Below are 13,518 nucleotides of genomic sequence, written 5' to 3' on the forward strand. Positions count from 1 at the left end.
AAGAGACAATCAAACCATTTGAGAATAATAAGAATATATTTGGTAGTAACGTTTCGTCTTAACTTAAGACATCTTCAGACTAAATGATAAATTACATGATAATTTGAATATGTAGACTAGTAATATATTTACAAGGCATCAATTTACAAAAGGTGATAACTTGTTCTTACGTTGTCCTTGTTATCACCTTTTGTAAATTGATACCTTGTAAATATATTACTAGTCTACATATTCAAATTATCATGTAATTTATCATTTAGTCCGAAAATGTCTTAAGTTAAGACGAAACGTTACTACCAAATATATTCTTATTATTCTCAAATGGTTTGATTGTCTCTTATGGCTTTACTGAAAGTACTATGTTGGGCTTTAATAGTTATACTTCGAAGACGTCATCATTTTCATTAAGATGCGTGAAACACAGGGTAGGTAAAAATATCTATATCATTTATTCTATAGATCTGTGCATGGGTTTAACCAGAGCAGAGAAACATTTAAGAAATGAAAAATATTTTCCGCGTTTATATACAGTTATGGAAACACGTGGGGGAGTTTGGGAGAACGAGAAATAATCAGTAAGAAGGAGCCCTTAGGGCGAGTTTTTCCACGTTATTTCGAGTTCTCCCAAACTCCCAGAAGTGTTTTTATAACTGTATAGAAACACAGGAAAAAATGTTTTCTATTTCTTTTATAATACAATTCAATAAAAAGATTTTATACATATATTACAATTCGATTCAATTATAAATTCTCATTACATTACTTCGCTTGTCAAGTTCGGCGGGAAAAATGCCCTGTTTCTATATACAGTTATGGAAACACGCTTCTCGACCAATCAGCACGGGCGTACTATAAATGTTATAGTATAATAAGGATTAACATACATCTTATCTGAAACTAAGGTTATGGGGGCGAATCATGCTTTGTATGCGCCGATGCCAATGTTTGCCATTTTAAAGTGCTCTTTTTTTATCTATCGCGCGCGATCACGAGATCGTCACATGATTCATCATTTGGTTTTTATAGCAAGAAGCAAGGAGTGGCTGCAGTATATACGCATATAAACACTGGCTGAATAGTCTAACAACTGCTATCATTTTTGCAGCGATTACATTATCAAACATTGAAAAGAATCTGCGCTTCGCTTTCAAAGAATTTAGGTATGTGAGTTTTAAGTCACTATCGTATAAAACTATCGTATAATATCGTATAATAATAGCCAACTTGCATGGTTTTCGTATTAGCCATATTTTATTGCAAAAGTGAAACTCATGATAATATTCTACTTGAACGTTTCGAGCTTGAATTTAACGAACTATTTCAGAAGTTCAGTGAACCCACCTCGATTCCACAGTATAACATACTTATTATAAGGTGTAGTGATTCATTTTTAAAAACGATATTGATTTTGTTTAAAATTGCAATGATTCAGGGCTAGCGAATTAGTGTCCCAAATTGGATCACCGCAAATTTAGAATGCTATAATTAAGCCTAAATCGAAAACAATCGACCTTTACTCTTATAAACAAAACGATAAAATTCAATGTTTTGTAGAAGTACTCCAAACCGAACAACTATACGGTTTTATACCACCCACAATTCACCGACGTGTGTAAGAATTTCTCCCCGGTTTAGGCATTGTAAAGCTTTGTTATCTAAACGACATGATAGGCAGTAGATTTTTCAATGAAGGAACTTGTAACCATAACAATTTCACTCACAATGTTTGAATATATCTAATGTCTCTTGAGTACTTTCACTTTGAGCTCGATTGACGCGAATCATCAATTTTCGAATCGTAATTAGCGGACTAGTTTTGATCACACCAGACTGTCACACGCGTTAATTGGAATGTATCAAACTAATGCCACAAATAATATATAACAAATAATATATAACAAAACATATATACAATCATACAATAGTATACCATTGATATAACGATATTCAAAATGGCGAATGTCAACAGCGTTTCAAGTCACTTTGAATTCATAGTATTTCATTGAAAAGAATTTAAAATATTCTTGGAACGGCCTAACACAAGTGCATAAACCTATTATATAGCTACTTGCCAATTTCCGCCTGTACATTGTCGTCCATGCAATCAACCTCGTTAGATTATACAGACCTACTCGAAAGAGAGAGAAACCTTTTGCAAGTCAATGAAAAACGAGGTTAACCAGATTTTGTTTTGCAAAATATCAGTTTCGAATTTTTTTGGGAAAATTTTTGGATCAGTTCCAAAATTTGTTATTCATGAGATGATATTAACTTTCTTTAGTTTCCGACGACATGAAGATTGCACCAGTTATATCGGCAGCTCTCGAAATTGTAAGACTAATAATTAAATATATTTCATAATTATGTACATGACATAAAAATTACTGAAATGAATCTCATTATACGTTAAGGAGCTCCAAAATCTATTTCTTAAAAAACAGCCGAGCTGAGAGACACTCGTGGCTGTTGGTTCAGTTTCTGAAGTGTGCGGTGTCGTATTCTGCGTTTTCTTGCACGTGTGGTATCGGCGTCGGATATTCAACATGTAGCTATTGTTGAATAATTTTGTGCTGTACACTCGTGAACATTTTCTCATACGCAGTGTGCGCGCGTCCTGAGCTATCGGCTCAGCAGTTGGTGTCAATGCACGTGTGTTCTTTTCATATTTTGAATTATTTTCACAACCCATGCAAGTGGGCGGCAACCACTCAATAGTTGCTGAATCAGCACTGGTAGACAAATTAGCAGATTTTTGACCCCATATTATCCCTGTCTGTACGACGTTAAGGTGTCCTGAATGACCCGAGTCTCAGTAAATGATTTGCCGATTGCTACAAAAGTAAAATTGCTTTGAAAGTTTGAATGTGATGTTTTTTAACTTTAAATGTGTTTGAATCCACTGCTAAATTCATTTTAGGCTAGTAGTATTCGTTTCAACTGCTGAGCTGATAGCTCAGGACGCGCATATACACTGTGAGAAAATGTTAACGCTGCACAGAATGATTCATGATCAACATGTGGAGTGTTCGACGCCGATAGCACTCGTGCCAGAAAACGCAGATATGACACCGCACACTGGAGGAAACACCGAAACAGCTAAGCCAACACTCACGAGTGACGCTCAGCTCAGCGTTTCCTTTCATTATGCGCCGGGCTTTAGTTTCTGCAGTAGAGTAGCATAGCTAGCATGAGCCTGAGGATTTAGTCCCGTTGCAATGCACAACGAAATTAAGCATTTTTATAGCAAACATGTTTCGATCTAACTATATAAGCCAGTCGAAACATGTTTGCTATAAAAATTTTGTCGTTTATTCCAAATGCTTAATTACTCTTGTGCTGATCAGATCATATGAAAACAAGAAAATATTTAGCAAAGCTGGACAAAATCGTCCAGTTAAAACTACGAGTTAATGTTAGAGCGGACAGAATTATATTATACCACTGTTCGTATTCATGTTGTAGCTAGCTATATTATCCTAAAAAACCCATAGTTATGTAAAAGCCCACAGCGATCGCATAGTAACACCTAATGAATCTCTTTAATTGTGTATCCCAAGTCTGGGAAATTCATCGATCTCCTTATAATGTCGTATTTTTCACAAATCGAAATATATAGCAAGGGGGAATTTCGTTTTAAACCAATCAGCATGTTTGTTCACATTTTCGGTAACTCAATCTGAATGCATAAATTTTGATAAAAATTGCAATATATACTATTTTACATTAAGTATTTAAAATTTAGGCATTCTGATTAGCTTTGCCTAAAAAATGTAAACAAATATGGCAATTAGCTTAAAACGAAATTTCCCCTTGTTGAAATATATACAATTTGGTCGGAATTCTCGTAGGTTCTCCTTGTGGTAGGAACCGGTCTAGTCGGTCATTTTATGAAGGAGCTGCATGATGATTATGACAAACAAGATGAAAGTTATAACCTTGGTTTTTATGGCAGACACGAATTCTACTTGTTCTCCACTTCTCTTGGAGTGATCATCGCAATTTGCTCTATCGTGGAAGCAATCACTGGAATTCTCGAGAAAAAGGGTGGAGTACTCGTCGTAAGTTATAGCGAGAATTCTTTCTTGCATTAGAAAAGGACATTTTTCAAAACGAAAATTTTAGGTTGTTTTTAAAGCTCATGCATATGTGGCTCACGGCCAGGGGCGCCGTGGGTGTGCTAATATAGGGGTGGCCAAAGGCAACATTATTCCGACCAGCACGTTTTTTTCCCGACATCTTTATAAGAAAAAAGTAACGAATATTGATAAAACTGACAGGGGGTTTTCGGCAAGGACGCGCATGCATTTGCTATGACAAAGATCACGAGCTACGTCTGCTAATGAATATGACCGATAAATATTCACGTTTTACATACGCTTTTCAATTGAGTAGTTGAATAATTTTTGATACAGTTAACTGTTTGTGGGAAAACTGTATTACAGAGATTTCTAATCCAAATGCATTAACAAACAAGACGCCTGTTCTGGCGTTAACTCCGGCGCACGTGCCAGTCTTTACAGTAATATACAGTAGAGGTTCTGAACATAAACAATACAGTTCATATTCGCATTTAGATGCCTTGCGAACCTATAAATGTTCGATCGCGAAATTCAGAAGCACATCGTACTTTAAAAAGTATAGAAGTTCAATTGTTCAAAAATGTAAATAGACCGCATGATACATTCGCTTTGTCTTACACTTTGCCTTTGGAATTCGCGCTTATGTAGTATATTAAATCTTCAATCTTGTGCAAACTACGACGTGTCAACGGGCCCATACACGACCACATCATCTTGTTAAACGGCGATATAGCAGCGATATTATTAAAATAGGACCAGAATCTACATGTATTAAGTATATTCTTCCCCAATTCAATCTAAACTTAATCGAACAGTATGAAAACAACGGTTTATTTGTTCTTCTTGGAGGAATTGCCATATATGCGATCGAAATCGAATCGCGCATCGGAAAATTAGCCAAAGCTATACACCACAACTCTTGGGAGATAAGACTGGGACATACATAAATACGGTTACATACACATTTCGAATACTAGAATGTTTCGCGCCATTTCAGACTTACGACGACGAAAAATAAAAAAAACAACAAAACAAAACCGGGGCGAATTTTCAACTCCGTCGCTGGCGCCGGAGATAACGCGATACGTTATTTCACGATAGTCGATACTCTATTATAGCTTTGTAATCTTAGTGGATGAGCATACAGCGTATTCTATACGCAACATTTGTTTATAACTAAAATATAAACATATTCGCAATTGCTTCAATCCCCTCATCAGTTTAGTTCTTCCGCTGTACTGTCGTGGTACCTCTCTGTTATGATTGATATACTCCGACAACATGCAATGTTCCTAAATTTCCGACAGGTTTTAATCCTGGGGGGGCATGGCCCCCCCTGGCCCCCCCCGGCCCCCCGGCCACGGCGCCCCTGCTCACGGCGACCTTATTAGCGTCGTTTGGTTTACGAAATACTATAGAGTGCTCAATACCATATAGATAGAGCAGATATAGAAATATTGCTTACCAAAAATCGCCCACGTACTACACTACAGTGTTTCATCCGTATTAGAATCTTCAGTTCAGAACACGAAATAATAAAGAAGCGAAAACTCAGCTATGGTGGTTAAAATCAAACTGGCCAGACTGAGCTTTATATGCCTTTTATGCGTGCACGCGCCAATTGTCCATTCAATTCCGTCCCAACGGTGATATAGAACGGGTTTTCGATCGGCAATGTTTAACCATGATTGTGAAATTCATGAATAATTCATTGTCATTTGTATCTATTATGCATGGCATCAAAAAGATATTCGGCTAGATAACTCCTCTTCTTTCAATGCAAAAGTTTATTCGTTGAACATTTACAATAAAGTGGTGATTTCGTTCGTTTTTGAAGTGACGTATATCCTATAAATTTCATTCAGATGGCGGTCGTTCATGCATTATGGGCATTTCAGCTAGTGGTTGCAACAGCTTTGCTTGCCAAAGTCCTTACCACATATGAAGATAAAGGAGATCTTCCTATATCTCTTTGTGATGTCTATGATAAGTCTGATAAAGATTACCAATGCAGTGAATTGATCGGTGGGGTGGTAAGTTTTGCTATTTGTTTACATGTACACTGCAGCTCCCCCCTCACATGCACTATCCGGCTATATATATTTTACACAACAGCTGGGAAACTTGCCCGCGCTGACCAAAATAATCGCTGGCAATAGAGCCAGACCGTAGCACAGAGGAAGGGTTATAAGGCTTAAAGCGTTGGCGCGTTCATTACACGTATTTTATTCAATTTTTTCGCTGAGATATGAGGTTATTTATTCAAGTGCGGGCGATTATTTTGGTCAGCGCGGGAAAGTTTCCCAGCTGTTCTTCCACACAATTATTTGAGAGAACTGCCAGGCTTTTATGCGGCGGTGAGAATATGAGACCATGGTAATAACATTGATTGGAAATGAGGTGATAAAAATTACAACGTGATTATGATATTGCATGGTGATCAATATTTATCGATTACATTGATTATCATAATCTTAACACTGACTTATAGATGAAGAGACGAAAAGGCTATGGTAATTATATAGTTGAGTAAAAAGCATTGTGGCGAATCCAGAAAATTCTAAATTGAAATTATACCTGAGTAAAATTTATTGGTTATGAAAGTTTCCAAAGAATACTTTAGAATTTAAATCTAAATTCGCTACGGCCAACTGCAAACATTTTCAAAACTTGAAGCCTTAACTCTAGACCTTTAAAAATAGCCCATGCAGTCTTATTTTTATCGAAAATCCCCTACCATTTTTTGATCGTGGATATGCAATGGACCATTCCTCTATTAAACTTAATCCTGAACTAGGAAAATTCGTCGGTTCTGAGGTATACAGCTGGGAAGAGCACTTCGCAACTGCATGAGCAAAATTGGAAAGTTTGGAAGTGAAATGTTGAAAAATGCGCGAAAAATAATAGAAAGATATTAACTATATCGCGGTTGGCAAATTTTGTAATAATTTAATTAGTTTTACGTTCCAAAAAGCGTTACCATCGAGTTTATACAAAATTCGCACCGCGATATCTCTCGTACTCTTCAACATTTCGCTACCAAACTTTCCAATTTTACTAAGTGTAGCCGAATGCCCTCTCCAGCTGTATTGGTGAAAATTCCTAGTTTTAAATTTAGTTTAACAGGGAAATGGTCCATTGACAACATTTCACTGGGAAGGGGGGGGGGGGGAGGAGTTAAACTGCAGATGTGTACAATGCTTGTGTTGAAATACTTGTGTTAATGCTTGTGTTGTCTTTCATGCTAGTGTTAATTTTTTTTGTGTTTTCTTTGTCTATAGGCATGCGGTTTCATCGCCGCTGTAATCTTCATAATTGACGCCGTCCTCTACATTATTCTGCCGAGTGAGCAAAAGTAATTTTTATATGTTATGTATCCGTACTTGGACCACACCGCCAAATTTGCCTGCATGATTAATTTTGATATGTAGAGGTTAAACCAGGGGCGGTCGAGACATGCTTGAAGGCCAGAGGGATTATAATCCATCTCCCAGAGGTAGATGCTCCCCACATTGATAGTTTGAGAATGACTTGAAATAAAATCGAATTTCTCATCATCGCAAATTTTTGTCGACTCATACTTTGAGTAAACAGGATGCTTTCTGAGTATATTTCAGTTCCCTGTATGGTTACTATTCAGGTTAAACATGCTTTTTTATGGCCGATCTCACAAATATATGATCGCATAAAGTTTAAAGTCAACCCACACCCCGAGAAAAAATATATTCCGTCGCCCCTGGTTCAGCATTTAGTTCAGTAGGATGATTGCCATTTTTTTTTCAATAATAAACGAAATAATAAATCTAAATGTTTAGTATTTGTTGCAGTTATTATACTCCGGCGTCAGCGATGGAGTTGAAAATTCGCCTCGGTTTTGTTTTGTTTTTTATTTTTTTATTATTTTTCGTCGTCGCAAGTGTGTTTGGCGCAAAGTATACTAGTATTTGAAAAGTGTACGTGACTGTATTTATCTACGTCACAGTTTTGTCCCCCAAGAGTGGTTGATTGAAGGAATAAAGATTTAATATAAGCGCGAATTCCAAAGGCAAAGAGTAAGACAAAGTGAATGTATCATGCGGTTTATTTACATTTTTGAACAATTTAACTTCTAAACTTTTTAAAGTACGATGTGCTTCTGAATGTCGCGATCGAACAACATTTAGGTTCGCAAGGCATCTAAATGAGTATGAACTGTATTGTTTATGTTTAGAAGCTTTATATTGAAGACTGGCACTGCGCGGCACGCAGGGGTTAACGCCAGAACAGGCGTCATGTTTTTACTTTGATCGAGTAATATGTGGCTAAATTATTAGTGGAAGCCTACGAGTTGTTTTGGCATTATAAGAGGGCTTCATAGACAATCACCACAATAATGTTCCTGTATACGTTTGCATATATAGTGACAATTATTAGTTTGTTTGAATAATAATGCATACTATATTATATAAGATCCAGAATTCTTGTATTAGTTGTTAAATTTATGAGAATTAACTATACTTATTTAGAATATATAGACCTTGTCAATGAACTTCCATCTCCATTCAAGATTAAATTGTTTGAATACTACATTTCATCTTTACACACTAGTTAAGTACAGCGAACCTAAATCTTACAAAACTATTTATCCGAAGTGTAATTGTTTATGTTGTCTCAGAACACCGTTATCTCGACCGTGGTATAATTTTTCATAGTCGCGGAATATACCGGTATGATATATTTGAGCTATTTGACCTCAGAAATAAAATCTTTTTTTCAGTCTTGCTATAGGAACCTTACAATGCATGACTGAAGGCATGCACTACTTCAATATAAATTGCATATAGAAACCGTGCATTTGTGTATTATAAATTGATGCTTCGGCAGTATATAGGAATTCAATCGCGGGGAAAAAATGCGTCATTGTGTTCGTCATAAGGCAAATTGACATTATTATGCAAAGCGACCATTCTAGACAAACATGCGGAATATCACGACAAGCCAGAGCACTTGCCACGAATGTAGCACAAGTGTAAACAATATGCAAACGACATAAGTAGTTAAAGTTTGTGCGAGTATATAAAGCGAAACTTTTTCCCGACAGAGATCCCTATCGCGATACACATACAGGTGTCCACATTTCGTTAGCAAATTTCGTGGTTTTTCTCTTGCCGTTAGTGTTTAAATCTATAGGTAACTCCGAAACATATAAAAGTCGAACGTATTATATTTTGATCGAGTTTCGCCGTAAGCTATTAAGCTTCCGGTTTGAAGGTTGAAGTATACGTCACGAGTATACGTTATGCATGCCGCGCCAAAAGTCTGATATTACAAGAAGTTGATTGGTTCTTTAGTTCCGCCGAAACAATCAGACTTGCTATGACGTTCGCATCCCGTGTTGACGTCATTATGAGAAAGGTCTATTGAACTTTTGGGGTGGAAGTTGATCATCGCTATCGCCAGACGCTGCCTATGTCATCGCTTCAGAATGCTGAGACATGCTATAACTGATGCATGTACATGTGCATGTTCAATGAACAAAAAGGTGACACGCGCTAAACTATATAAGTGTCATCAGAGATGGAAAACTCGCATTATTTGAATCACTTTCTCACAGCAACAGTCGAAGTAAAGTTGACAATATCTAATTCCATCTACAGTATATACAGAAAAAGTTAAAGATTTAATACTGAGGTATGTCATTATCGTTATATACTGCATATGTGTATATACCGTTTCTTGGCGAGGATAGAGTGCTGAAAATGTATGAATTTTAGTCTGTTTTCACCAAAACTTTAACATTTACCCTTATATAAGGATCAAAAACAGTGATCAAAAACATGTATAAGGACCAAAAACATGATTATATTATAACACATATATGCCCATTCAAGAACGCGAAGCTATACATAGAGGGTCTTCATGTTATATAGTATCATACTGGTGTGCAGTTGACTTATTTCACAAAAGCGATTTGGATAAAATCTACAGTCGTTTGGCTCCCTTTCATTTCTTTATATAGTAATTATAATTCTTGTGCATCAAATTACAGCGTGTATTTGTCAAAAAGTCCTTTGACTTTCAAGTCGTATAACATAATGAACATGCAGATAAACTGCATATATGAAGCCAACGGTTTTAAATAATATTGCTGCGCTGGATATACCATGAACATTGCTATCCGTGTACTCTCACACGCTATAGCTGTGATTATAATAATACAATGCCATGCATTAATTCACTTCTACTGTGTACTACCCTACTTAAGTTATTATTGTTCAGCTTTCTAGAAGTGAAATAGGAAAATATCTAATGGGTTGCTTTGTATTTATCGGAAATAGCGTCCTTCCTTAGTCAATGGATGCCTTTAACAATGACGACGAATACTGAGTACAATCAGTATACATGATTTGTCATTCCGGAAAGCGTTGGTGCGAAAATTTTATGTTACGCGCTTTGAAGATGCCGCGAGAAGAAATAAGCAAGTTATAGGCCGAATTAAATAACTTGTACTATAAATTTTTCATATATATATATATATATATATATATATATATATATATATATATATATATATATATATATATATATATATACACCCATTTGCAAAAACGTTGGCCGCAGATAGATAGATAGATAGATACTCGAAGTCTAATTAGAATTGCATATGATTACATTTGCATGGGATTTCTATAATATTACACAACATGCAATTCTAATTAGATTTCGAGTATCTATCTATCTATCTGCGGCCAACGTTTTTGCAAATGGGTGTATATATATACATATATATATATATATATATATATATATATATATATATATATATATATATATATATATATATATATATATACCATGGAACTTTTTTTATAATGACGTCAAACGAGGAAAGTATGATGTTACACGAAGTTTGATTGGCTCGATAGTTTTGTGGAGCTAATCAAATTTCGTGTAACATCGGACTTTCCGCGTTTGACGTCATTGTAAGAAAGGTCTATTGCTCTACTCGATCGATCTCTGGTATTTTTTCGGTGCCTTTGTTTGTAACTTTCAATATTCAACTACCTTCTGGATTTCTAACATTTAGGTTCGTTCAACATGAACCAATTAAAAACAGCTTCAATTGTACTCAAGGTTGTCCAAATTGTAAGTATACAAAATTTTTAGTTTTATTCTTTCAACTTTGTGTAACTAAATGACCTGTGGAATGCAAATTTTTGTATGCGTCAAAATAAATGTCTGTACAGAAGTATTTGTAAAATTTGTTGACCTTCTATTAGCCGGTAAAAGTTAAATATATATCGAGTTTCTTGACTTGCTTGCAGATGGCGCTTGTGGTAGGAATAGGCTTTGTGGCACATTTTACAAAAGAAGCGCACGATTCACTTGCTAAGTATTTATACGAACTCGGGAGACTTGGACGATTTGAGTTCTACCTGTTCACCAATGGGGTTGGAGTGGCGATTGCCTTTTTTGGATTGCTGTGTACTCTCACTGGCGTCCTGGAGAAAAAATTCGGCGCGTTCGGGGTAAGTATGTAGCAATTTACTATATGAGTACATCACCGCGATTTTTCAAATTTGTGGCGAGTTGTTTTTGTCGAAGTGAAAAATAAAGAAAAAAGTGATTTTTTACTAAAGTACTTTATCTAAATGCACAAAAGAAGTCGGAAAAGACTTTGCCTTAAACTTTTTTGAGATAAATACTGCGTTTTTTACTTAATTTCGTGAAAACATTGTTTTAATTAAATCGTACTAAAACGATAATGTCGAGATATTTGTTTACGTTCACAAGACATGTATTCTCTACAACGGATTATTCTTTTCAAAAATCATGATCACTTTTGCAATTATACCGTAAGACAGTTATCCACCTGAGGCTATATTCACCGATATATTCGAGATATTCACCTCGTCTTCGGCCAATAGTTGTTACAGGTAACAAATCGTCATGGGTGAACCAAACTTGAACATTTTTTGTTATAGTATCTAATATTAATTATTTTCATTAAATTATCTTCAGATGATCACACTGCAAGCATTGTGGGCGTTCCAGCTAATGGTATCCACCGGTCTGCTAACTAAAATCTTGACAATATACAGGAAAAAAATATTTAGTCAAGGGATGTCAAAGTGCGAAATCTGGGATAGATTATATGGACTAGACAACCTGGAATACGATCTCCACTGCAGCCATTTAATCGTCGGCGTGGTTAGTTATGATATTTTTTCTTGAGGAAGGAGCCAGAATTGAAACTGTGTGGGTTTTCCACTAGGCGGAATTTTTGATTGAACGAAATTTCTCAATCTCGTTCCCAGGGCCTTTTGGGACTTTATAGGAGGGTTGGGGACGGGGGGAGGAGAGAAGAGGAAAGGTTCTGGGATCGGCCGTTCAAAATACCCACATTTCGCGGGTATTTTGAATAAGCATAAATTAACAAAGGTCGTTGGAGTCTTGTTTTCTGCCATTTACCGCACTCTTTGATCGCACCTCAATTTATTTGCTTATTTCGGAATAGGGTGTGTTTTTTGGCGATCTTTACCGATAATCGCCGCCTGGCACCTGCCTAAAATCTAAACGAACGTTCATCCGCGAATTCCAGAGGCGGTGGTGTTCGTTTACATGTTTTATTAATCTGGTTATTTTTGGCTTCAACTGAAGTATTATGCTGAACTAAATATAGGAGATAGGGTTCCAGTTAATATTACGATTCACTAGTATTAGTTACGTGTATGTTATACACTTCTTTTTCTGCTTTTTTAGGCCTGTGGATTCATTGCAATGCTCCTTTTTGCCAAAGACGCTGTTATTTCATTTATGTTTTTCCGGCGTTTCAAAGAGAGTAATTTGAACTGACATCACTTCAGTCTTTCTACGCTTTTCCATTCATAAAGATATGCTCTCTATGATAGACACTCTGCGATGAGCAAAAAGCAAAAAATGCTTTGCTGGATATTGTTATGTATACTTGATTTTGTCGAATATAATATATAGCATGAAAATAATTTAATAAATAATAAATAGTTGCCACCTTCTGTGGAGACTTTAATCTATTATAAATAATTTAAGGCGAATGATGGCGGCCATGATGAAAAGGCCCAACGGCGAATTTGTCGTTGAAAAATGTTTTAAGAGGTTTTATAACTTCTTGTTGTGGTTGACTGGAAAGAAAGTATTTTCCAGATCGCATAATTCATTATCAAATAAATGTCTGTTATGTGTACGAAATTTGCAAATGAATTCAGTTATGTTTGGACCATTTTAACATGGATGCCATGAACCTCATTATCCAAAAGTAAATTAATCAAATCTTGTATGTTGTGAATTTTACAAAGCGCATACGAAAATACATTTGCTTTATATAGTCTACCGATTTTTTTTTGTCCAAGTCCACTGTGTTAACTAAGATGCTAAAGTGATACTTCACATCAACATTTAACGAAAAACGTACGTATTTTAT

General features: G+C 35.9%; 2 protein-coding genes across 3 annotated transcripts; both read left to right on the plus strand.

Annotated features, from left to right (window-relative positions):
- Positions 1 to 2,105: 2,105 nt before the first annotated feature.
- On the plus strand, positions 2,106 to 7,923 carry LOC114517290. Its single transcript, XM_028536967.1, has 5 exons — positions 2,106 to 2,174; positions 2,282 to 2,331; positions 3,849 to 4,058; positions 5,945 to 6,112; positions 7,361 to 7,923. Exons 2-5 carry the CDS (start codon positions 2,293 to 2,295, stop codon positions 7,436 to 7,438), a joined length of 495 nt encoding a protein of 164 aa, XP_028392768.1. The 5' UTR covers positions 2,106 to 2,174; positions 2,282 to 2,292; the 3' UTR covers positions 7,439 to 7,923.
- Positions 7,924 to 9,661: 1,738 nt separating this feature from the next.
- Positions 9,662 to 13,322, plus strand: LOC114517271. Of its 2 annotated transcripts, XM_028536944.1 has the most exons (5): positions 9,662 to 9,749; positions 11,146 to 11,204; positions 11,384 to 11,587; positions 12,081 to 12,269; positions 12,822 to 13,322. In XM_028536944.1, the coding sequence occupies exons 2-5, from the start codon at positions 11,157 to 11,159 to the stop codon at positions 12,912 to 12,914; spliced, it is 534 nt and encodes a 177-aa protein (XP_028392745.1). In that variant the 5' UTR covers positions 9,662 to 9,749; positions 11,146 to 11,156; the 3' UTR covers positions 12,915 to 13,322. The 2 variants fall into 2 exon arrangements, with proteins under 2 accessions (XP_028392745.1, XP_028392746.1); XM_028536945.1 differs by lacking the exon at positions 9,662 to 9,749 and having other exon boundaries at positions 11,033 to 11,204.
- Positions 13,323 to 13,518: the final 196 nt, after the last annotated feature.

This window comes from Dendronephthya gigantea, unplaced genomic scaffold (genome assembly GCF_004324835.1).
Source record: "Dendronephthya gigantea isolate DGI-Jeju-01 unplaced genomic scaffold, DenGig_1.0 000007F, whole genome shotgun sequence".
Taxonomy (NCBI): domain Eukaryota; kingdom Metazoa; phylum Cnidaria; class Anthozoa; order Malacalcyonacea; family Nephtheidae; genus Dendronephthya; species Dendronephthya gigantea.